A 25053-nucleotide genomic window follows, 5' to 3' on the forward strand; every position below is an offset into this window, starting at 1 on the left:
ACTAAAATTTCGATTTTTAATTTATTCGGTTCGATTTAATTTTGAACCGAACCGACCGAATACTGAACCCAACCCTAGCTTCAACATCAGTTTGACACTCTAATGCAACAATATCCGTAAATGCAATACACTTTAATTTAAAGTGAGGTGCTTTGCTTAGCTCTAAAGAAAGTATCTTTTAGGAAAATAGCTTTTTATATATAGAGAGAGAGCACTAAAGAGTAATTATTTAAAAAAAATTTAATTATTTTTTAAAGAAAATAACTTCATTTCAAAAAAATATATCCTTTGGATTTTATAAACACTACTAATATGATTACTATTAACACTATTACTTTTTTATATTAAAATTAAATAATAAAAAATAAATTATTTTATTAAAAAATATTTTTTATAAATTAATTTTTTAAAACATGCAATACACGTTGTTTTACTCATTAAATATATTTGTATTTATTTTATATATATAGTATTATATTACATAATAATCACTTATAAAAAATCATGCGTTTACGGTCGAAAATAAGACTATACGATAAGTAAGAATTTTATTAAATGATGTTGGGTTTAATTGAGAGAAAAGAAAATCTACACACTTCAAATCGGTTTTAGTTTGACCTTTTATTAAGACTCACGCTTTTTTAGAAAAGTTGAGTCTTTCCAAAAAATAATTATCGTTAGCGGCTATAATTCAACAGATTTTCTTTTTAGTCTGTAATCACGAAATTCCCATTAATTAGCCGGCAAGATATTTTATCAACGAATTCACTACATCATTGCCAAATTTTAAAAAAATACTATAATTTAGTTCATCTTTTTACGGTATAAAAAATTAATGATTATAAAAATAAAAATATATAAATTTTATATAATTACTATTGAGTTTTAAAAAATTCTTTATACTAACATATTTTTCAATTTAATGATTTGAGCATCGGAGTAAGTAACATAAAAATTAACCACCTTATATTCCCTTTGTTGCAAGTTTAACTAATTACAATATTACTTTATTATGTAGTTACGTGGTCAATTATATTCGATTTATATATTTTTTTTAAAAAATTTAATGATATTTTTATAATAAATTTATTTTCTTTAATATACATTTTCATTATAATATTTAAAATTACTAAAATTGCATATATTTTTTTAAAACATGAACAATTTTATTTTTTCAGATAACATTACATCATAAATATATGACCTATTAATTTATAAAATTTTTAAATAATAAAATATTTAAATTAATTAATATTAATATTATTAATAAAATTTTGGACTATATTAATAACTTTTTATTATTGAGTTTTTTCAATTATAATAATTGTAATACTTTCATCTTAAACTCTCTATATGATAATAATATTAATAGCAAATGAAACTATAATTGAATGCTAAGCATAAAAATAAATATTAATATTAATAATTTAAATAAATAAATTAAAATTTTATGATTATACTATAAAATTGTTATGTACATTGACCATCCATTTTTTTCCATTCCTTTTGTATATATATTATAGATAAATTAGATTATCGTCTATATTTTTTTTATTATTTTAAAATTATTTTTCACTTTTTCTTTTAGAATAATTATTATAATTCTATTTAATTTTATTTTTAAAATATTTTTTAATATTTAATAAATTTTAATATATTTAAAATGATTATAATTAAAAAATTAATAAAAAAAGTTCCTTCTCGAGATGAATTTTTTTTTTTAAAGAATTACGAGTTTATTATAATAAAAATTTAAGTACTTAAAAAATTCTTTAACTAATTTAAGTTTAAATAAAAAAAATTATTTCTTTAACTAATTTAAATTTAAATAGAAAACTATTTAACCAATCATATTCAAGATTTTTAAACAATAATCAATATTATTTTTTAAATAATAAAAAAAAAATAAAAGGGTAAGATGCACACCACGCGCTCGAAGTAGAGAGAAGGAAGCTTATATCTGAGCGTTATTATCGTAGGTTCCCGCTAAAGACCAGTTCAAGATCTTTATCAACCCACTCCTTCTATTTCATTTTTCCTCAGAAAAAAACACAACACACAGAAATCTGATCTATCAATCTCTCTTTATTTTCTGTTTTGGATTAAGATTAATTAGCAAAATTAATTAACCATGGATGAAGAATATGATGTGATAGTTCTTGGTACTGGTCTCAAGGAATGCATTCTCAGTGGCCTTCTCTCTGTTGATGGACTCAAGGTAAATCTTCAATCATTCTTCCTTTCTTATATTTTCTTTGCGCATTTGATCTTATTATTGTTAAGTTTTAGGATCTTGAGTTAATCATCTCTAAATACCTGCAAAATTACCCAATGATTGATCCTGTATAAGAAGTTTTACTACTTACTATAATCCACATTGTTAGGTTTCTTTGTAGATTTATACTTTGAAGAAATTATTTCATGCAACTGTTATATATATTAAAGGTTTAGGTTTCCTCTTGATTTGGATGATATTTTGCAATGATCAATTTCTTCTGCACTCTAAAATGCTAAAAAATATAGAATAATTACCTTTTTTTCTTCTTACTTTTCTCAAAACTTCCTCGCCTAAACCAATTTTTAGCAAAGAGATATATATGTTATCTTACTCTATGGAAGCAGCATACATTGCAAGACTTCTACAAGGGCTTCTTTTCATGAAAGTGTTCTTGAATCTTCGTAAAAATGTTATTCAGCAATTAGTAAATCTTCATCTGAAATAGGTGTTGCATATGGATCAAAATGATTACTATGGAGGAGAATCAACCTCTCTTAATCTTAATCAGGTTCCTCTCATACCCCTAATGCGGATTTCTTTTATTTAATATGTTTTTATCACTATAATTTTATTTATTTGATTTTCTTTTTCCTTTTCTAATTTGCTTTATAATTGTAGCTTTGGAAGCGATTTAGGGGAAGTGATGACAAGCCTCCAGAAAGCTTGGGTCTAAGTAAGGAGTATAATGTTGATATGATACCCAAGGTATACATTGAACACATGATATTGCCATTTTGGTGATATTTAGACCATGACTTTCCCATTTCCTTGCTTCAATTTGTTTTTCTTATGGAAACTAGCGATCTAAACCAAAAAGTTAAGACGAAATTTCGGTGGTTCCGCATACTACTTAGGTTGCAAGATAAATTCACTGTGAACAATGACGGATATAAGGGAGATGGCAAGAGCCACCACCACAAAATTTTAATTTTTGAATAGGAATAGATTGAATATGAATATATTTTTAATAGATTGCCATAGTTAGCCCTCTAGATTCTTAAAAAAAATTAAAAAGTTGATTTTATTATTGGCATAGCAAAATAAAAATGTAATAAGTTCAAAATTAATAATTTAGAGTTGTATTTTTGCTAAAATTTAATTCTAGTTAAATTAGAATTAGCTTATTATAGTTATATTGAAATTAAAATTGTTAAGCGCATACCTAGCCCTTCTAGAGTGTAAATGCCGCATTAGTGAGTATTTTGTCCCTCTAATTGTGAATGTTGTGTCCTTCACTGCATATGAAACGATGTAGCCACCAATAATCTCTTCAATCCCACAAACTCTCAAACTGATGCACCAACAGTTTTAACAATTTTTCTGATTTTCCCTCCCTTTCGCTTTGGCAGTTCATCATTGCCAATGGAAATTTGGTTCGAGTTCTTATCCACACTGATGTTACCAAATATCTTAACTTCAAGGCTGTTGATGGTAGTTTTGTGTACAATAAAGGAAAGGTATGAATATGATAAACTGAACTTTTAATTAGAGATAGAAAAAGAAACATATATTCTTTTGGTCAAAATTCTACAAGAGCTAATTCTAATTTTCAGATCTACAAAGTCCCAGCAAATGATGTTGAAGCATTAAAGTCACCCCTAATGGGACTATTTGAGAAGCGTCGAGCTCGAAAGTTCTTTATTTATATCCAAGACTATGAAGAAAATGATCCAAAATCTCATGAAGGGCTAGACTTGACAAAAGTTACAGCAAGAGAGATTATTTCGTATGAGCCTTATCTGCATACCTCTTTTATCACTTGTTGAGTTGGGTATAGATTGATGTTTGGTATTATCTTTTGAATGTAGAAAATATGGGCTAGAAGATGATACAATTGACTTTATTGGTCATGCATTGGCACTTCACCTAGATGATAGTTACTTGGATCAGCCAGCTCTGGACTTCGTGAAGAGAATGAAGGTGTGTATCTGAACTTTTATCCTTTCTTATATTTATTGAACACTATTATTCTTCTGTTAATATTCAGATGAATACACTTAATCAAGTTACTAATATGACTATGACTCTGTTCCGCAACAACTTTTAAGATAATATTTAGTAAATACTAACCAAATCAGTTACCAGCTACGGAAATAACTAGTCACTGCCAAAATTGGCAAACAAAGCCTATAATAGAGTCAAAATGATAATAGCACTATTTTGATAATTGGCATTAGAGGAGTTTGATTGAAGAATGAAACATTTTCTCTGAATTTTTGTTTCCTATTGGTTCTTAAAGGTTTATTATAGAAGATATCAAAAACTTTGGTGTGAAGATGTTATAAATGACTTTCTAACTATTGTTTGTTATTTGTTTCTATAAATAAAGCTTTATGCAGAGTCGTTAGCACGTTTTCAAGGAGGATCACCTTATATCTACCCTATGTATGGCCTTGGAGAACTGCCTCAGGTTTATTATCATCTGCCAATTTTATTTATTTGTTTATTTTTGTAAATTTAGATGGCAAACTGCGTTGTTTAACATGGTGATTTTGGCAGGCATTTGCACGCTTAAGTGCAGTATATGGTGGAACTTACATGTTAAACAAGCCAGAATGCAAGGTAAATCTACCAAAATTCAGACGAGTCCGGAAAGTTATACCTTTTTTAGATGCCAATTGATAAAATTTTGGAAGGTTATTGGCCTCTTAGAAGGCTTTGAATGTTTGAGGCTTATGGCTCTCTATTCATATGGAAAATCATAAGCTGAAATTTTGAACTCATATAATTGCCAAACATGTTGAAAATTTGTAAATATTTTATATCCATAACAGCTTGATTACTCAAGTAATTAAACATCACAGCTCGTATGAACCTAGCACAGAATGAATTTCACTAGTATTGTCTTCATAATTAAGTCATATTTGCTTCTGCTAATGTTTGTGTCTTTTCTCTGGATGACAGGTACAGTTTGATGCAGATGGGAAAGCCTTTGGTGTGACTTCTGAAGGTGAGACTGCTAAATGTAAGAAAGTTGTTTGTGATCCATCATATTTGCCTGACAAGGTAATCTTAAATTGCTTTATTACACTAGTTGATGTGTTGAAATGAATATAAGTCTATATCAATGATCCCCATCTGTCACTCCAACACATATAACAGGTTCAGAAGGTTGGAAAAGTTGCTCGCGCTATATGTATAATGAGCCATCCTATTCCGAACACTAGTGATTCTCACTCAGTCCAGCTTATTCTGCCACAAAAGCAACTTGGTCGTAAATCAGATATGTATGCCAAGAGAACTACTCTTTCCCCTTTTGTTTGCTACCTTATTCATTTTCTTGCTCATGTATCTCCTATGTATATTGGTTTTCAAGAACAGAATGTAACTGTAAAACATTTTGCAGGTACCTCTTCTGTTGTTCTTACTCCCACAATGTTGCTCCAAGGGGAAAATATATTGCTTTCGTTTCAACGGAAGCGGAGACTGACAATCCTCAGGTAGAATTGAAGCCAGGAATCGACTTGCTTGGTCCTGTAGATGAAATGTTCTATGATACTCATGATAGATATGTACCCACAAACAATTCTCAAGCCGATCACTGCTTCATATCTACAGTAAGTTGCACTATCATTTAACCTTTTACTAGCTATTCTTGTTGGGAATTTGCAACGGTTAGAATTTGAGTATTGGAAAGAGATGAGATAGTGAAATGCATGAGTGGGAATATACACTATCATTAGAATTCGAACATTTGCACTATCCTTTACCTTTTGGTAGCTATATTTGTTGGGGATATGCAATTGCTAGAGTTCGAACATTGGAAAGAGACGAGACAAGACAGAGTGAAATGCATACAAGTGGACAAGACAGAGTGAAATGCATACAAGTGGGCAAGACAGTAAACCTATTGACCAAAAGTTTTAGATCAGATGTGCTATCAAACCCATGAGTGTATTCATTTACATTTTGCCAGTAGAATCAGCAATTCTACTGGCATATGCAAATCAAAGGGGATAATATAATTACCTATAATTGGAGATACACATAGAAGTTCCTATAAAAATGGGAAATGCGGTTAGAACTATTGATTGATTTATGTAATTGGAAGTAACCAATTAGGTTTACAATGAAACCTAGAAATCGCTTGCAGATAGCGTGGACGGCAATATGAGGTTGTGGGAGCCAATAGTTCTTCCTCATTCTGTGTTATGTATATCCTGATAAACTAGCTAAAGTAGAACTAGAATCTAGCATTTTTGACATTTTAATATATAGTGATGAAATAATATCTTGCAGAGTTATGATGCAACTACCCATTTTGAGACCACAGTAGATGACGTGATTGAAATGTACAGTAAGATTACTGGAAAGGTAAACTTTAGGCCTTTTGATTCACTGCATGTATGCATGCATATGCCGAAGGATTTTCTGCTCTAGAACTAATCTACTAGTCAATAGATTTATATAGAAAAAAATTCTTTAATTAGTTGATTACAGATGGCAAGGTTTACTCACTATTTTCATTTTTGTATGTTTCAGACTCTTGATCTTTCCGTGGACCTGAGTTCTGCAAGTGCTTCTGAAAATTAACTTTTTTTTTTAATTTCTCATCGGTTAAATAATAGTGGAAGATAATGAATCATCATTTGAATTTTTTTTTTTTTTAAATTCTTGGATAATGAGAAATTATGGATTGTAATTTGCCTAAACTATTCACGAGCCGTTTTTAGTTGGCTAACCAGCTATACTGAATCAATAATATCATTTGAAAGATTCCACTTTTCTTTTTCTATTCCTTCATTTGTTACTCATTGGGCCCAAATGGCATGGTATGAACTTATAAATATTTTTTTATTTCCTTTTTTCTCATAAAAATACTTCTTATATTATAAGATAAATACCCAATTATTGAAAAATAATTAAATTGAAGTACATTCCTCTCATTGCATAAAATTTATTAATAAATTCAGATTTAAAAACGATGAGGGTTAGAATGGGTGGATCAGCTATTTTCTCCATGGATAAAATCTGAAATTATTTATGGAGCAAATATTTGTTGAAATTATTTTATTTTTTTAATGGACTAAGCTGATAGAATAAAATTTAGTTTTAATCTAGAAAACTAAGTAAACGTTTGGTAAAAAAAAATTAAAAATTTATGGGGTTTTGTTATGAGAATAATTTCATCGAAGCTCAAGAAACTGCGAATTGATGTAAAAAATTTTAACCGTTGAGGTATCATAGTCAAAATTTGGAATTTTTTTGCCAATTTAAAATTAAAAAAAAAATTATAAATTTGAAGTTTGACCGCCTATATAACAGTCAAAAAATCGACCACAAGCCTGCTTTATAAGCGCGCCAGGAACCAGCGCATTTTAAAAGCATCAAGATTTGTTTTTTGGCCTAGAGCCACTTTAAATCAAGTTTAATTTTTATTTATTTTTAATTATTAATATATTATAATGATATAATTATATTATATTAATTTAATAATATTATTTACATTATATATTTTATAATAATAAATATTTATTATAATTTTTAATATATCAACATTTAAATAAAAATAACTAGTATTATATAATTTCGGTATCATCAAACTAACATTGTGTTACTATTAGAATTGCTTCTTAGTCATGCACAATTGATTTTGTACTTTTGTTACTTTTTAAATCCAATAAAAGAGGCCGTGGTGGCTCGTGGAGCCTAAAATTTGAAGACGCGTGTAGTTATTGCAGAATATGCATTTCCTTTTATTAATATTTTCCCTAAAACAAAAACTTCTCTGGACCCAAACAAGATATCCAATTAACGACTTAGATGAGTTTTCTTCTCTTGATCTGTTGATGAATGCGAGTCTCCTACCTCAAGCTAGCCCCCTCATCCTCATAGCTTGGATGTTCAATTTTGCCTTCTTCCCCTCCTTGATGCTTAAGTGAGTGTTGCTAAAATCGTCTCGATTCTACTATTTATGGAAGGAGTAACACTGGCCATGGTTGTTGAGCCTTCTGCGAGCAAGGAGTGGGTGGCAGAGTCAAGAGCTTCCTTTTGATAGGGCACTATTGGCTTAGCGCGACTGCACTGCTGCGGCACCACCGTCTGCACCGCTGCGGCACCTTCATCTCCTTCAAAATATTTTCCGATCGCCGGTACGGCACATGTCTCGGCCATACCGTCCCTCCGACCTGGCGGTGGCTTAGAGCTCTGCCGAGTTTGTGATTCATTCGGGTCTGGAGCTTTATGTTTTTACTTTAGGTTGGAGTTTTTCTTGATTGGGCTTCCACTTGACCTTTGAAATTTTAATTGGTAATCAAGCATTCAGCCTCTTATCCTTGTAGACTATGAGCCTTTATACAATCTAATGAGTTTTTACTTTGAAAAACAAATAGGGAATAAATTAACCAATCATATAAATTAACAATTATTTTTATTAAAAAATGTTTTTTTTATCATTATTTAGTTTTATACAAAGTAAATACTATTTTATTAAAAAATAACTTAATATAAATTATAATTTATCTCCTGTGGTTTTCGTAATATGAATTTTTAGCAACTTCCAAACTATGAAAAATTTATTAGTTTAATGAAAAGAGTAAATTTTTTTTATTTAAAATTTACTAATTTTAAAAAATTCAATGGATAAATAAATATGTGGTAAATTTTATTTAAAAACTATAAAAATAAAATTTTGTTATCCTATACTACTAGATAATCCAGTAAATATAATATATTACTTAAAATATCAAAATAATATTAATATCTTAAATTTTTGTGTAAAATTTTATAATTTAATCTGAAACTATAAATTTTAACGTAATATCCTATTATTAATTTTAATTATTTAGTATTAGGCTCCATTTATTTTATAAAAAAATATTTTTTAATATTTTTTTATATTTAATAGATTAATTAATAAAATTTTTAAAATTATTTATTATAGAAATTAAATAATAAAAAATTTAATAAAAAATTAAACAAGTTTTAATATATTTTTTAAATTAAAAAATTAATAAATTTTTTTATATCATAAAAATTAAATAATAATTTTTAAAAAAAATATAATGTGATATAAATGATAAAATTATATATATATATATAAAGAAACCAACTCGGAATCTCGCACTTCCCAAAAGATTAAATAATATAAATATTTAAAAAAAATTAAATAATATAAATATTTAAAATTATATAAATTAAATATAGAACTAAAAATATAGAAATTAAATAATATAAATATTACAGAAAGTTAACTATTTTAATAGAAAAACTTAAAAAGTTAGATTTTTTAAATATTAATACGTTTTAATGGAATGATTTTAAAAATGGGACAATTAATTAATTTATTAAAAATTTAAGGATTTAACAGTAATTCACCCTATTTATTATGAGTTGTAATAACCAGAAAACGAAGTAAAAAGGGAACTGTCAATTTAGACTCGGACGTTTGACTCTCGCTAGAGTCATGACCCGGCCGCCGCCGAGTTGGCGTGTCTCTTCCGCCAAGCGATTAAGCGTTTTAGACTTCAGTGAGGATGATGACCGTGTTGAGAAGGACTCTTCGAAGTTTCTCGGCAAATTTGCAAAACCTAAGAGGAAGCGTAACTTCACTTCTCCTATCACCAAGTATAAGTTCCTTGAGTATTGTAAGTGCTACTTTGCTTTATACTTTCTTTTGGTTTTTTTTTTTTCAGAAGTTTTTAAAAAAAATTGTGTTTGTGCTTGATTTCCTTTGTGGATGGAGAAGTGCTGCAAAATGGGAGTGATATCGAATTGTGATCTTTCATGTGATGAGAAAATTTTGGCTTTTTCTGTGTTCACTTATAAGAAATGCGACCACTGCCACTGCGCAGTTTCAAATTGTTGGTCCGCATGTTTAGTCATCTATCTTCTTTCTATAAATTTTCGTTTTATGCCAGTGTGACTTAAATATTGCATTATGCTTTGTCATTTAAGAGGATTTTGCTGAACATTATTCTTCATTTTACTGTGTAGTTGCAGGATGTACCAGGGTGCAAGAAAAGGAAAGTGCCATCCAACACATCGTTGTTGACGACGAATCAGTTGATATTGACATGGGAAGTAAGCAACATAATTACTCTAGTTTCTTTTTTTCTTTCTTTATTTATTTTTATGTAATTTAAGTGTTATTTTTTTGTACTTTGCTATATAGTGCTAGAGTGACAAGGCTCCACAAAACGAAATTAGTGATGATCAGTAGATATAGGTGCCAATAAGTGATGAATCAGTATGGCTTAACTCTTGTATGATTCAATGTTGCGATTTTGCTGAATGCTATTTTCATTTTACTGTGCAATTGCAGGATGCCCCGGGGCTCAGGAAAAGGAAAATGCCAATGAACCCATCATTATTGACAATGAACCAGTTGATGGTGACATGGGATGTGAGTAACACAATTACTCGAGTTTCTTTATTTTTTTCAAGAAATTTTGTATTTTACTTGCTATGTTTTGTATTTTTTTTATATAGTTGCTGGAGGGATAAGGGCTCCACATAAGGAAATTAGAGATGAATCAGTGGATATAGATGTTAATGATGTAAGCCATCCTCTCAAACTCTCACTTTCACCTCCAATATGCATCCTACAAGAAGATTGTATAGTAAAGGAAGCTTCTCGTTTGGATGCAATGATGCTATCTGGTTCTCCCAATTATGAGGTATGCCTATGCTAGGCCTAATGTGTCTCAGCTGAAATTCTCTTCTCATTCAATTTAACTTTCAGTGAAATTGCATGCTGGTGTGGTAAATTCATCTGGCAGGACATACATGGCACGCTGAAATCTGATTTAGTTTTTATCTGATGTGGAACTCCTTATTTCAATAATTTGTTATACTAGAAAATATGCTCCATGCAACTGTAACTGGTTAATCAAATTATTGCAGAACAAGTCAGTGCATATGATCTCGGATGATGATGATGGAAGTGAAATAAGTTCTGCATCAATTTCCATCTCCGCTCTAAAAGAGACTGAAGGTTTGTTCTCCCTATATTTTGTTAAGTTTGCATACCTGTGCTGAATTTTCTTCTCAGTGCCTTGTATTGCAATACATTGTTACTTAAAACCTCTGCATTTTTTCAGTTCCATTGAAAGATCCAGTACCGGAATCTTCTTCTGTTGGGCATAAGATTGTAAGTATTTTTTTTGGGAGAAATTCTTTTGATGCAGTTGTTCTTTAATATTTGTCACTAGATGGCTGCCTAAAGATGTATTATGAATGGTTGGGCTCATAGTAGTTTTGAAATGATTTTTGCTAAGTAGATCTGCATAAAGAAAATGCACAAAAATTGTAGAAAGAAGCCTTGATGTAGGAAATGTTAAGTAGTCTGCCACTTCACCTATGAGTACTTTTGTGGCATTCAGAAGTTGTATTCTGGTGTTTGGGTTTCATTTAGAGAAGAAAAAGTAATGGGTTTGCGACCAAATATGAATTGAATAGGTGAGTGAGGGATAAGGGTAGAGAGTGACTGTGCTTACTGAAAGGGTAAATGTGTCTCAGATTACAGTAAGGGTAAAGGGAGACTATGCTGCTGTAGTCTGAGTAAAAAAATATGCATATGTTTCTTGATAAAATTTACTGTCCTTGGTAAATTTATGGTTTAGTGGTGGGGATTGTTCTAAACTCTTATATGCATGGATATGCTTCCTTTTTGTCTCCCCCCACCCCACCCCCCCCCCCCATCTTCCTAAATAAAGGCCATGAATAACCCAAATTGTATACTGGTTTGTTGAGTCCTTTTGTTATTAGATAAACTACCTTTCTCTGTTTTATTCCCTGTTGTTTATCTATCAATTCTAGTGGCTGTTGGTGCTTTTTAATTCTAAAAAGTGTATTGTTTAGAATTGTTTGACGAGATGGAACTTATGAATTCATCTCTCTCTTGTTTTTTTAATTTTTGTTCGCAGGATATTTTAAATAATGCAGTTGTTGTATTCCCTGATGTTATCCTATATGAAGACATATATTGTACAGACTCTCGCTTAACTTTCTCGAGAAGTTACATCAGAGTTGAGGGTTCAATTGTAAATGGGGCCAAGGGAACATTTAATGTTGAGTGGGCAATAAGTGACATTATTAGTATTGAATCTGAATGGTGTCAGAGGGTGAGTTGGCTTGGCTTTTACTCTCTTCTTATGTACTTTGCGATTTACGCAATTTAAATTTCTCATATCACTGAGTGTAGGTTGAGACTGCTATAATTAATCTTCTCTTTAAGAGAAATGTTTTCAAAGGAGCTGGAAATGCAAATGAAACTTCAGGTTTGTGATTTCTGCTAACAAATAATATTGGAGCTATCTGGTACATGTTGATGATTAATAATGACGAAGTACTTATTATTTTAGGAGTCTTGCACCCTTCTAGTAATGGGGTAAGTACTTAAGAAATGTATTATGGCTCATTGTTTGCACTAACTTATATTATAGACATTTATTCAGAAGCACCTTGCATAAAGGAATTTATATTTCTCAGTGCTGTAGGCCAGATTTGATGGATAAGGAAATGTTTTGTTTCCCATGTATTTGAATGTGTTGATGTGGGGAGTTCACATTGTTTTGTTTTACTTGTTTCAAAATGCTGATTTTCCTCAAATTTGGATGATAGTTGAGCTCGTTTTTGGTAATATGATGAACAATCCCCTAATTATAGTATTTTTTTTACTTATTACTGATTTAATGTAATTCTGTTGGAGAATTCCATGAAAAAGTAAGATCTCATTCCAAAAGTTTTTGAAATTTTGAATCTGTAGCTCAAATGATATTCCTTTTTCTTTTTCCCCAAACGTGCAGCCATTGACAAGTTGACGTTTTCAGTTTATGATCCATGTTGGTTTGAAGGACAGCAAGCAATCAAATCATTGGATGTCAGATACAGATCTATCTGGAATGTTATTTTTGAGTGAGTACAAAGAAATACTTTTTGAAAGTATTATTTTCTTATGCCACGTGTTTGTGATGACCTGTGATTGAATAGCTTGATTTTATTTCTTTTTTCTATGTATTTTGGCTATCACTTGCGTTATGATTGGGAACTGTCAATCACAATTTTACCTCTTTCAAGTGGAACCCTTGTGTTGCTGCCAAAGCTAATTTTGATAACTTTTTTGCTTTATGTGGTTCTCTGTTTTTCAATTACTACCTTTTCCCCTTTGTTGCGTTACTGATAGGGAAAAGGTTGATGATGCTTTTTCAATGTCAAACAGCATGGCCATCGCAAAGCCTTGTCTGAATGTGTAAGTCAAAGGATTGATTCCCCTTTTTTCTTCACCCCTTAAAGTCTAGTAAGGTATTATTAATGATCCTAGTTTGTGGCCTTTGTTCATTTTTATAGTATTTGGTTTTGATGGATAACGTTACATTCTTACATTATTCTCATCATTATTTTGTCTTTTTCATATTTCTATTGTTATACATATTGCATTTGTAAAGTTTTGGGTTGTGGTATAATTTATTTGGCAAAATTATCTATAGTTCAAAGCATGTAATTTCCCCTTCATACTCCAAAAGTTTATTGAAACTCAAGTATATATGCACTATATAGAGAGAGAGAGATAAAGCCAATTGGTTAGTAGTTGTTTTTGATAATAATAACGGATAATAGCTGAAAAAACTGAAACTTTACCGGTTTATTAATTGTACCCTAAACTCTCTCTCTTTTATTTATTTATTTATTTTTACAATTATATCCTAAAATATGACAAATGAATTAATTGTATCCTGCTTGCCGTTATCTACCGCTGTTAAATTTAATATCTGTTAGTCTCCTGTTAATGGTGAAGTATATTGTTAAAAGAAAAAATAAAAGTTACAATGAGTTTACAATTTTAAGGGAAACGGTAAAAAAAAAATCTCAAACTTTACACTTTTGATAATTACACTAAACTTTTTATTTTCTCCTTATTTTCAATCCTTTTGCAAGTAACTTTATTATCGTATTTATTTCTTTTATCTCCCTTTCATTCAAATAAAAGAAAGATAATAATGTAAAGGGAAATATTCTTTATGTTCCTCTATTTTTTTAAAGGAAAAAAAGAAATAGTTTACATTTGAATTGAAAATTTATGTTAATTGATTTTTTATTCTCTCATTTAATTTACATTTGTATTAAAAATTTATGTTAATTGATTTTTTTATTCTCTCATTTTGTTTTCTCTTCTTTCCAGCATAAGGAAAAAAAGGTATGTCCTTTTTTTAAGCTACTTTTCCAAAATAATTAAAAGAATTTTTTATTTTATTTTTCACATTTAATTTTTTCATTATGAAAAAATAAAATTTTATTTCTTTTCAAAATACTTATTATTAATGAAATATAATAATTTTAAAATTTCAAATTAGAACTTCTATTTTATTTAAGAAAAGAAAATAAAGGGAGGAAGATGAAGAATATTTTTCCACTCATTATTTCCTTTACTATTGTTAAGATAAGAAAGTACAAGAAATAAAAATAATAATAAAGTTATTTTTCTTGTAAGAAGATTGAAAATAAGGAGAGTTAAATGATTATGTTAAATTTACAATTTTAGCAAAAATGACAAAAGAATCTTCAACTTTACATTTTTTATAATTATAACCTTAATCTTTTGTTTTCTCAGTAATTTGTACCATACTGTTAAGGGGGGGGGTGTGATTAAAAACCATTAAGTTTAACCGCCATTGGTAACGACAAGACACAATTAATTCAATAACCATAGTTTGGGTATAATTATTAAGAAAAAAAGTATAGGGTACTAATGCAATTGGTAAAACTAATAAAATTTGTGGTTGTTTTGACCATTATCCCTAATAATGATAATTGATAGGGTTAATTACAAAAACCCAAGTTTTGCCTCAAAAAAGCACTTTGGTTTCAGCTGTTCCATAGTTAGCACTTTTAGTCCTTGAGGTTTATTAATGAACCAAACATTAGCAATGGACTATAAAAGTAAGAATTTTCTGTTGCAAGTTAGTTTCTGAATTCGCTTGTTTCTAAAGCAGATGGCTTTGTTTGGTGAACTTTTATTTCCTTTTTTCCTCATTTGTTATATAATTATTTTTTTTTTCCTTTTTGTTACATTGGAATTCTTGCAAGTGAGAAGCCCTTGAATTTATGCACTGCAAGGCTAGTGATTGACTACTGGTTTATTTGCCCATACTAATCTGTTATGGTGAAACCTTGTGAAGCCATGATATTTGATTGGAGACATCAATCTTGCAAGAATGCATTTTTTTTTTTAATTTTAAGAAAAGTAAAATTAAAAAAAAAAATGCTTTATTTATGAAATATGAGTTATGTTCATAAACTTGCTGGCTGTATCCTTTAATTTTCTGTTCTGTAATAGTAATTGCTTTTCACTTGATGATTCATATTGATTTAAGTTCTTTTGTTTCAGTCTTGATGAGCCTTTTGAAAATATTATTTATCCAAAAGGGGATCCTGATGCTGTTTCAATTAGTAAGAGAGATGTGGAGCTGCTACGCCCAGAGACATTCATCAATGATACTATCATTGACTTTTATATAAAGTAAGTATGAACAAGGTAACTGATATCTTTGTTTCATTAGGTGGAATTTGTTTCTAAATTCTACATTAAACCTTTTTTTTGTGTTTGTTTTATATTACTGCTAATGTAGTTTCAAGTTTCAACTTTGGAGTCTTATATATAAAAACACTTTCGTGAAGCTGTAGCTTATGTTGAGAAATTAACAATCCCTCATGTTTATTTCCTGTCTATTTTGTCCAATTTTTTTATTGGTTTCCTGTTATAGCTCATGCATTGGAGAACTTGCTTTATGATTGTGGTTTTATATTATAGGACATAGCAGTTCACAAGTTCTGTTCTAGGCTTATTAGAGCTTTTGCCTTATGGAATTTGGAAATGATTAATAAACGGGCACAAAAGAAGAGAAGTTATACAAGGATCACTGGTTTCAAGGAGAGACATTTAAGCTAAATTTGCTTTGCATTATCGATATTCAGTCAGTTCCTGAATCCTGAGATTGAACGTTGCTCATACATGAGTTATCCATAGAGCTAACCGGAAACTAAGTTGGTGTTAAGGCTTAGTTGTGCTCTGTTTTTGTTTGCTGTTCGGTAAGTTTTATTTCTTTGAGATGTCATAAACTTCTCAAGGTGCTAAATCAAGCCAGGAGTTTACATCTATTGCTCATTGTTTAGATTAAGAAGTTGGCAGTACATCTGGTTCTTAGACTGACATAAATTTTTATCTCCTACTTTTAGGCAGCATGACAGAGGAGATGATGTTGTTTAGACGTTCTTGCTAGTGATTTAATAGATGTTAACTTTTATTATATTATGCAATAAAGCAGGCTGGTTGATTTGAGAACTAAAAGGACTTGAGGAATTATATGTGATGTTCCTGCATTTCATTTATAAATTATTATACTGCGAAGCGATTTTTACACCAGTAGAACCTTGTGAGCTCTTAAGCTTATCATATTTCCTTGCCTGTTAGAAGCATTGTTACAATTTTATCAAGTTGTTGTTTTCAGGGGCTTATTCAGCACAGGCTTGTCATTTTTTTGTTGGATTTTAAACTATGTTTCTACAAAGTAACGCATATTTACCAGGTCTTTTGGTTCTGTCCTATCGTCAGATTTTTAAAGAATAAAATTCAACCAGAGGATCAGCACCAATTCCACTTCTTTAATAGCTTTTTCTTTCGGAAGCTTGTGGATCTAGACAAGGACCCAAGAAATTCTTGTGAGGGCAGGCAAGCATTTCAATGTGTTCATAAATGGACAAGAAATGTGGATCTTTTTGAGAAGGATTACATTTTCATTCCTGTGAATTATAGGTGTGGGAATAATTATGCATTTATTTTGGGTTGGGAACAGGAAAATATCCCCTTTTTTACTGCTTTCTAGTATGAACCACGTAATACTTTTTGCAGCCTTCACTGGAGTTTGATTGTCATTTGTCATCCGGGTGAAGTGGCCAATTTCAGAGGCAAGGTCAACGTGATTAACTTTTGGTTTTAATGCATTTGCAAGGTATCTTAATTCTGTATTTCTTTTTTAACAATATTGCAGATGATGAATCTGGAAGGGCTCTTAAAGTATCATGCATCTTGCACATGGATTCTATTAGAGGAAGTCACAGGGGCCTCAAGAATCTTATTCAAAGGTAGCCTTTTATTGCCAAGGCAAATTGTTAGTCAGCTTCTTGTTAACTTGGCAATATATGATTTGGTGCACCTAAAAAACGTTAAACAAGAGGTGATGTATTTTTATTTTTCACTTCTTTCTTTTGGATGTACTTCAAAAATATGGAAAATAATGTGGGAAGATTCTTATATTTTATTTTCAATTTTCAAATTTGTGCACTATTGCTTAAATTGGAGTCTCAAAAATGCACTTATAATTTTATTTTGTGGGTTGCTCGCATAATTTTTATTCATGACTTGACAGTTACCTATGTGAAGAGTGGAAAGAGAGGCATAGTGACACTCTGGATAATGTATCTTCAAATTTCTCACTTTTACCGTTTGTCCCACTTGAGGTAGTGCCTCATGTTTCAAAGTAACTTTCATGTAGCTCTCCTAAATTCATTTTTTAAAAGAAAATAGGAATGATTATTTGGGTTTTTACTTTGTAGTTCTCTCTAGATTTCTCCCTTTTCTTAAGCTTTGGATGGCAAACTAATTTCCTAATTCTGAATAAATGAAGAAATTTGATTTTCTTGGGAAGATGTGTATGGGATAGGATTAGGAATCAAATCTAGTTTAAATATTGAGTTCTGAAACCTCTCATGAAAGTAGATCTGTATACCTATTCACACAAAAAGAGAAGTAGCTTATAAGGAAACTACATCGGCACATACCCACTATTTCACCCTTTATCGACAATCTCCAGTCACTGTTGGCTGTTGTCAGTTCAATTTCATGGAAAATTATGGAGTTTTTAAGAAGTGTAGATTTGTTCTTTTTTTTTTTTTTTTTTTTTTTCTTTTATCGGAAGAAAGTTATTTTTTAGTGTATTCCAAAAGGATGGAAACTAATTTCTCAAAATTATGGAGTTTTTAAGAAGTCTAGGTTTTTTTTTTTTCATTTTTCTATCAAAAAAAACTTTTTTTTAACATACTCCAAGAGGACGGAAACTAATTTTTTTTTTTATATATTTGTTTGTTTTCTGGCATTTAGAGCACGCAAAAAAGTTAGTTAACGGAAAATATTTTTTTATATAAATTTATCGATATATTTTATTTTTCAATTAAAATTAAACAATGAAAAATAAGTTATTTTGTCAGAAAATATTTAACAAATGGAGCCTTAGTGTTACAACCAAATAGCTTATAATAATATAACCAAGATTTTTAGTGGAACCAGCTTCAGACATGTTAGACAATCTAGGATTAAATTTGGAAGGGCTGGTTTCAGGATCTAGGTGCAATGGAACTATATTAAATCCTGGACAACTAACAGTCATAAAGAACAAGCTATTCATGGATTTTGATTTGAGAAATTGGGATTCAGTCATCACATAGCAAGCTGGTTTCTAGGAATCACTAACTACAAATTCTTAGGCATCACTGTGACAAAAAGATAGATCATATGGAAAGAAAATGGTACTCAACCTGTGTAACAATGGTTGAAAGTTCTATCTTCCTACGCACATGTGTTCTCTTTGTTGTTTTAAACTAAATTGGACAATTAAACATATGTTTTCCATTTCCATAAAATGATAGAATAGATTAATTTATTTCAACTAGGGATATGTTTGTTTGGTAGATCAATAGTCTTTGATTTCTGCTATGCGCAGGTGATTCAACTCTTACTATGGTATAGAAACATAACTCTGAAGCAAGTTTGATCTTTGCAATTTTTATTGGGGTTGGGATAGGATAGGTCTTATCTTAAATCATAGTAACTGGCTAGATTAATCAGTGCTATAAAAATAATTAGTATATTGGTTCAATTTTTTAAATCTGGATTTAGATAAAAATTCTTCTTGAAATTAGCATTTTTAAGTTTTGGGTTTTTATTTTCAAAGTTCAAAATCTTTTCTAAACTTCTTTCAATCTTGATTGTCAATGCAATTATCAAGACATGAATTTTCTTGGTACAATTGAGAAATCTATTGACTTTAACTTTTCTAAACCTTGTTGTTTCAGTTGCCCGCAGCAAGAAAATTCATTTGACTGTGGCCTTTTTTTGCTCCATTATGTGGAACTGTTTCTTGAAGAAGTTCCTATTAACTTCAGCCCTTTCAAGATAACTGAATTCTCAAACTTCGTAAGTGATCTCGTTTCTTTACCCAGTTCTTGACTTGCATTGGATTGGTCTATTTAAGTTTGGAATTTTATTAACCTATGACTATTGTGATACTTGGTTTACATATCTTCAACCCTTGGAGCTGGGATCTAGCTGGTGACATTAACTATTGTTACAGATATTTATATTGCCCTCATGTCAGTGAGGATTTTGTTAATCTGAGAAGTAGAGAAGATTTGCGAATAAAAACAACAAAAAGAAATATACAGCTAATGAAATATCTTCGAAAGCCTTTGAGGCTGAAACCATGAAGCTGTAAATGGAGTTGGCCCATGATAATGCTAATATTGCTTCTTTCTATTACTGGGACTGTATTGCCTCTCACCAACTTAATGTTCTTAAGATGTGAGAGTACTTGAAGTCCATCCTGCTAGACTGGATTATGGGGAAGAAGACCATAAAACTTTTCACTTCCAATGATAAATGCTTTTGATGAGAGATATTGGCATTGTTTGACTGCATTCAAGACATTATAATAAAATTACGCAGCCATTATTATATTCGTATGGGCATTTGGCAATGCTTTCTCAATTTTTTTTTTCCATTTATTTGTTAAATACTTGTTGATTGTTTTTCTTCTGTGCACAGTTTAATAGGAATTGGTTTCTACCTGAGGAGGCTTCTCTTAAACGAGCTCACATTCGAAAGTTAATTTGTGAAATTATTGAAGATCAGTCTCAGCAACTTCCTAAAGGGGAATCTGTTGATAAGTATCCTTGCTCCCACTTTGCAAGTACAAATGAGGAAGAAACTGGAGTAGAGTTCCTTACAGTGGAATATAGTTCTCTGAAAATGTGCGAGGGTCATCCTTCTAGTCCTAATACCGAACTGGGGAATGAGATTACACTTACATCAGCATCTTCTTTGAGTGTGGTACCACAAAAATTAAAAGAACCAGGATTGGAATCCAGGGAGTTTGAGCCAGAAACCAGTGCTAGACTATTTTATAGTAGAAATTGCTCACGAGCATGTCATCAAAGTTTCACGTCACCAGTAGAGGTAATAACTTGTTCTTAACCTGTCAAGACTTTTACAGCATAAATTTTGTCTCTACAAGAAAAAAAAAGAACATTTAAGCCCTAGAAATATTGTTATCACTTCTTCTATGGTTATTTTTTATTCTTCTTACAATGTGGAATTTTGATCTGAATTTGTATATTGTTGATTGAGGGATGATTATTTGAAGCACTATTGTGTCTGCATCTCTGTTCACCTGATTGTGGTTTGCCACAGAAGACATGTGGACATTGGCTGTGCGATTCATTGTGCTACATTAGCTGAGAAACTCTTAGCTACCTTCCTTTCCATTTCTTTCCTTGGAGATTAATTTGCTTATTTTGGAACCTGCATTTTGGTGAGAGTTAATTGTGTTTCACCAAAACATGATGTCTCATCATTGTAAGGCATAAGAGTTGACAGACCATTCCATTTTTGCGGAAACTTTTGGCAGAAATGAGAGAACCATGGGCAGTTAAAGAGAAGCTTTCTGATTCTATTTCAAAGTTGCGAGAGACTAATTTAACTTTTGCTATTCCTGAAAACAGAAGGCAGAAGAAATTGGTGAGCAAATCTCTGATTCATTGTCGGATGCAAAAAAGTCTTGGAAACAGAACTATATGCAGGTTGAGGAACTTTATGATGTCAACTCAAGTTCCATAACATCTGTGAGCGAGTCCCAGAAATCATCAGAAATAGGATTAGATGATCATGATTCTGGTAATATAAGAGAAACTGCAGGACAGGAATCTTCTTCAACATCGACTGAAAACCTTTCAGCTTATATCGTTGAAGATTCTCAAGAGGCAAAGGGCTTGCATACTGGAAATGATGCTACCTCATCCGATGAAGAGCTCAAAGGAAATCGAGAGAACATCTCCCCAGGAAAAATAATGTAATGAGGAGCAATGAGATTTGGTTTCAGAATCAGATGAAGAGGCTGCAAAAAGAAATGCAATTTGCATGTGAAAGATATACAATTTTCCTTGTGAGGCATTATATGATGGGAACAGGGGCTTGGTTAATAGTATATATCCTCCGTTTGGCTGATTCCGTAAAAATTTAATTTAATTAATTTTTTAATATTTTTTTTAAATAAAAAAATTCAATTATTTTTAAGTTGAAAAGCTTTCATTTTAAAAAAAGGGAAATTTCTGATCTTTTATCCTTCTTTTAAATATATAATTTTAATCTAAAATGTATATCCAATAATTAATATATAAAATATTTTTTATTATATTTCACATTCTTATTAAATGATATCAAGTATTTAATTTCTACAATTTTAATTATTTATTCTATCATTTTATTTTAACTGGTCTTTTAGATGATGTTAACATAAATTAATATTGGATAAAACTATTAAAATAGTTAAAAGTTCAATTTCATAAGGAAAAAAAATATTTCCATTAAAAATAAAAAGTAAATAATTATTTTCAAAGAGATTCAATAATAGTTTACCAAATAATTCGCAAGTCATGGTTATTATAAGGTCTCTGAATTGTCTGGTCGTTTCAATTGGGTGAAAGAGCTTTTGAACAAAAAAAATATCTGGCGTAATCTCTCTTTGGCGTATTTCGACCAAGAGAGGAGGACAAGCAATGGCCATGGGAGAGGAGAAGGTGAAAGCTGAAGCCATGCAGATAATAGGAATGTTTCAAATTTTGCCCAAATTGGTCGTCTTCGACCTCGATTACACTCTCTGGCCTTTCTACTGGTACTCTCTCTCATCTCCAAGTTTGCATCTTTTCACGGGACTTTTTGTAATTGGTTAAGTAAAGATGAATTTTCAGGTATTTGAAATCTATCATCTACCATGCTAAAATTCTCAATGATTTATGGCTTTCCTTTTGTTTTCCCCCCCTTTTTTTTTCGGTGTTTCTGTTCTGGGTACTTCTTATCTGGCTCCAATTGAAGCTAGTTTTGTTTGTCACATGTACTGTTGGTTGAAAACGCAGGGCCATTTATAGTTGTTCAATTTAGGAGTAACCCTTAAAATCTACTTCTTAGTTAAATTATAATTAGGTTAATATAATCATATTGAACTAACATGTTAGGTGTACACTTTGGTCTCAAGAATAAATGCTGCTTAGTGAATTACTTTGGCCCCTGAATGTAAATTCTGCATTGGGCTTCTAAGTGTATATGCTGTGTCCATCACTGACCTCATGGAACAGAAAGGAAAGAAACTAACAGCTAGGGCTTGAGAGATATGAAATTTCTTTGTGCTTTCCTCTGCTGCTATTTGGCTTAGATTATGGTTTGTTTCAATGCCATGTTCAAGTTCTGGATTTTCATTTGAGAGGAGTTTATGGAGTTTTGGTTTCTAAGTTTTGGCAGCTTGGTTTATTTTGCCACATTTTCTTTGATTTTGATACTTGTAGATGTGTGCATGTATGCATCATAGTTATGCATAGACACTAATATCAAACAGCGATTCTTATAACTGTATATGAGCGATGCATCTTTGCTTTCCATCAAAACTATGTAACAAACTTGATTTTGTTGTCATCCAATGGTAGTTCGCCCTCCTCTGTGAATATATATTTAGTTTGAGATCTAATGCCAGTTTGAATCTTGTAATTACAGTGAATGTCGTTCAAAACGTGAAATGCCATCTTTGTATCCCCATGCTAAAGGCATATTATATGCACTCAAGGACAAGGGAATCGATATGGCTATTGCTTCACGATCACCTACCCCAGATATTGCAAAAACATTCCTTGAAAAGTTGAGCATCAAATCAATGTTTGTTGTGCAGGTGAGTTGACAACAAAAACTTTTCTTAATTTTTCTCTCTAATCATACTGCATGCCTTTTTGTTTCTTTGCCATTGAAGCATATGAAATGGAAAAAGTCGGCAAGTAATCTTATAACTCTATCTAGAGCATGACCAGCAGAGTTCCATGCTCTGCAGATCGCAGAACAAAAATAAGGAAGATGTGGCAACAGGAGGTTGTAACTGATGCACGCTTAACTGCTCTTTCTATCTCTTCTTTCTTTTAATATCTCAGAACTGTGTGCATTGTTCAGGTGGCGTCATTGTAGCAATATGACTTGTATTTACAAATGCTCATGGAAGCTTTAAAACGCAAAGTGACAGCGATAATAATGATTGGCTCCATTTATTATGGTCATTTGAAATGAGCAGCATCAATTTGTTCAAACTATATTCTGAATAGCAGATGTGTTGACTTGCCTTTGTGATTGGCATGATTCCTAGAAGAACTAAGCATTAAGGAAATTTACAATTCAGGAACCATCTCTATTTGTAGCTTCCACAGTGACCTACTCGTTTTAAATTATTCAGGAGATATTTTCCAGTTGGACTCACAAGACTGAGCATTTCCAGAGGATTCATTCGAGGACTGGGGTACCCTTTAACTCGATGCTGTTTTTTGACGATGAGGATAGGAACATCCAAGCGGTAAAAGCAGCCTTTCTTAAATTTCTCTTCATTGACATTTTATTTTATCCTGCCATTTGTTTAACGAGCGGCATCTCAATATTGAGTCAAGCCTTTTGTTCTTGTGAATTTGTAATGAACTACTAAGAATTTATTATCCCTTTGCGGTGCTTATCACTTATTTAAATAAGAATGCCAGGTTTCGAAGATGGGAGCGACTAGCATTCTAGTTGGTAATGGTGTCAATCTTGGAGCATTGAGACAGGGGCTCACAAAATTCTCTCAAAATGTCATTACATCTGAGAAGAACAAGCAAAGATGGCTGAAATTTTCACAAAAGTCAGATTCATCTAAGAAGAAGAAAGAGCAAGATTGAAGGAATGGATATTTATGACATTGAAAATTTAGATAAGAAATGCCATTTTTAGTGTTTGTTGTGGTATATACTTTCTAGAGTAATTAAAGAGAATTAAAAATGAAGTACATGATTTTATTCTGTGTTTATTGATTTGTTTAAAATAGCAGCAGTTGCAGTTCACAGCATGTTGTTACTAGAAGCTGCAAATGTCTATGCAGAAACTGTGGTTAGATGTGTTTTTCCCCTGTAGTCCTTTTCCCTATTCTGTCTTGCAGCAGCTCAATCAGCAAAAAGCCTTCAGCTTAAAATGCCCTCTAAAGACACCTCGTAAGAAAATATATTTGGGTACCACGGATTTGATCCGGCGGTAAATTCATGGAGTTGAACATGAGATTTGATATCCCCGGATTCCTCAATTCTCTTGTTAAAAATGTATATATAGGTAATTAGAATAAGTGACGTGCGTAAAACTTTAAAATCAAGGTAAGAATTCCTTCATTTCATGATTAAAATGTATTTGTTTCTAATAATTTTTATAAAACATAATTGATCAGTCTCTAATTTTAGAAATAACAATTTTTTTTTCTTGAAAAAATATTTTATTAAAATATCTAGTGTAATACCCGGCTCGAGTTCGGCCTCAGAATTCCTGTCGTCTGGTGGAATCTCGGGTGTCGGAACCCTCGAGAAGGATAATGCATATGTTTTCGGCTGTATTTTGACTTGTTTTAAGAGTTTTACATGTTTTGAAGTGTTAAAGAAAAATGAGTTTTTGAAAGAAAAGAGCC

At 31.0% G+C, this 25053-nt stretch overlaps 3 protein-coding genes across 8 annotated transcripts; all 3 read left to right on the forward strand.

Annotated features, from left to right (window-relative positions):
• The first annotated feature begins 1935 nt into the window (after window positions 1–1935).
• LOC110619640 (guanosine nucleotide diphosphate dissociation inhibitor At5g09550) lies at window positions 1936–7003 on the forward strand. Its single transcript, XM_021763164.2, has 13 exons — window positions 1936–2218; window positions 2724–2786; window positions 2897–2983; window positions 3628–3735; window positions 3832–4004; window positions 4087–4198; window positions 4608–4688; window positions 4778–4840; window positions 5183–5284; window positions 5381–5505; window positions 5625–5835; window positions 6518–6592; window positions 6761–7003. The coding sequence occupies exons 1-13, from the start codon at window positions 2132–2134 to the stop codon at window positions 6809–6811; spliced, it is 1338 nt and encodes a 445-aa protein (XP_021618856.1). The 5' UTR covers window positions 1936–2131; the 3' UTR covers window positions 6812–7003.
• Window positions 7004–9633: 2630 nt separating this feature from the next.
• LOC110618415 (probable ubiquitin-like-specific protease 2A) lies at window positions 9634–21562 on the forward strand. Of its 6 annotated transcripts, none has more exons than XM_043958474.1 (18): window positions 9634–9864; window positions 10214–10300; window positions 10536–10622; window positions 10709–10896; window positions 11123–11213; window positions 11320–11369; window positions 12145–12342; window positions 12423–12498; window positions 13027–13135; window positions 13404–13469; window positions 15606–15737; window positions 16830–17030; window positions 17127–17187; window positions 17266–17359; window positions 17644–17734; window positions 19346–19466; window positions 20094–20504; window positions 21050–21562. In XM_043958474.1, exons 1-18 carry the CDS (start codon window positions 9684–9686, stop codon window positions 21398–21400), a joined length of 2595 nt encoding a protein of 864 aa, XP_043814409.1. In that variant the 5' UTR covers window positions 9634–9683; the 3' UTR covers window positions 21401–21562. The 6 variants fall into 6 exon arrangements, with proteins under 6 accessions (XP_043814409.1, XP_043814411.1, XP_043814410.1 ...); XM_043958476.1 differs by having other exon boundaries at window positions 13051–13135; XM_043958475.1 differs by having other exon boundaries at window positions 10542–10622.
• A 392-nt stretch (window positions 21563–21954) lies between these two features.
• LOC110618583 (magnesium-dependent phosphatase 1) lies at window positions 21955–24411 on the forward strand. The gene is made up of 4 exons (XM_021761745.2): window positions 21955–22218; window positions 23091–23262; window positions 23812–23928; window positions 24107–24411. The coding sequence occupies exons 1-4, from the start codon at window positions 22103–22105 to the stop codon at window positions 24281–24283; spliced, it is 582 nt and encodes a 193-aa protein (XP_021617437.1). The 5' UTR covers window positions 21955–22102; the 3' UTR covers window positions 24284–24411.
• Window positions 24412–25053: the final 642 nt, after the last annotated feature.

Source organism: Manihot esculenta, chromosome 7, assembly GCF_001659605.2.
Source record: "Manihot esculenta cultivar AM560-2 chromosome 7, M.esculenta_v8, whole genome shotgun sequence".
NCBI classification, from domain to species: Eukaryota; Viridiplantae; Streptophyta; class Magnoliopsida; order Malpighiales; family Euphorbiaceae; genus Manihot; species Manihot esculenta.

Coding starts and splice junctions, on each gene's coding strand:
- LOC110619640 (XM_021763164.2), top strand. CDS start 2,132: ATGGATGAAGAATATGATGTGATAGTTCTTGGTACTGGTCTCAAGGAA. Junction 5,285..5,380: donor CATCATATTTGCCTGACAAG/GTAATCTTAAAT, acceptor CACATATAACAG/GTTCAGAAGGTTGGAAAAGT. Junction 5,506..5,624: donor CTTGGTCGTAAATCAGATAT/GTATGCCAAGAG, acceptor AACATTTTGCAG/GTACCTCTTCTGTTGTTCTT.
- LOC110618415 (XM_043958474.1), top strand. CDS start 9,684: ATGACCCGGCCGCCGCCGAGTTGGCGTGTCTCTTCCGCCAAGCGATTA. Junction 10,301..10,535: donor AGTTGATATTGACATGGGAA/GTAAGCAACATA, acceptor TTTACTGTGCAA/TTGCAGGATGCCCCGGGGCT. Junction 17,735..19,345: donor TACCGTTTGTCCCACTTGAG/GTAGTGCCTCAT, acceptor TTGTTGTTTCAG/TTGCCCGCAGCAAGAAAATT.
- LOC110618583 (XM_021761745.2), top strand. CDS start 22,103: ATGGCCATGGGAGAGGAGAAGGTGAAAGCTGAAGCCATGCAGATAATA. Junction 22,219..23,090: donor ACTCTCTGGCCTTTCTACTG/GTACTCTCTCTC, acceptor TTGTAATTACAG/TGAATGTCGTTCAAAACGTG. Junction 23,263..23,811: donor AATCAATGTTTGTTGTGCAG/GTGAGTTGACAA, acceptor TAAATTATTCAG/GAGATATTTTCCAGTTGGAC.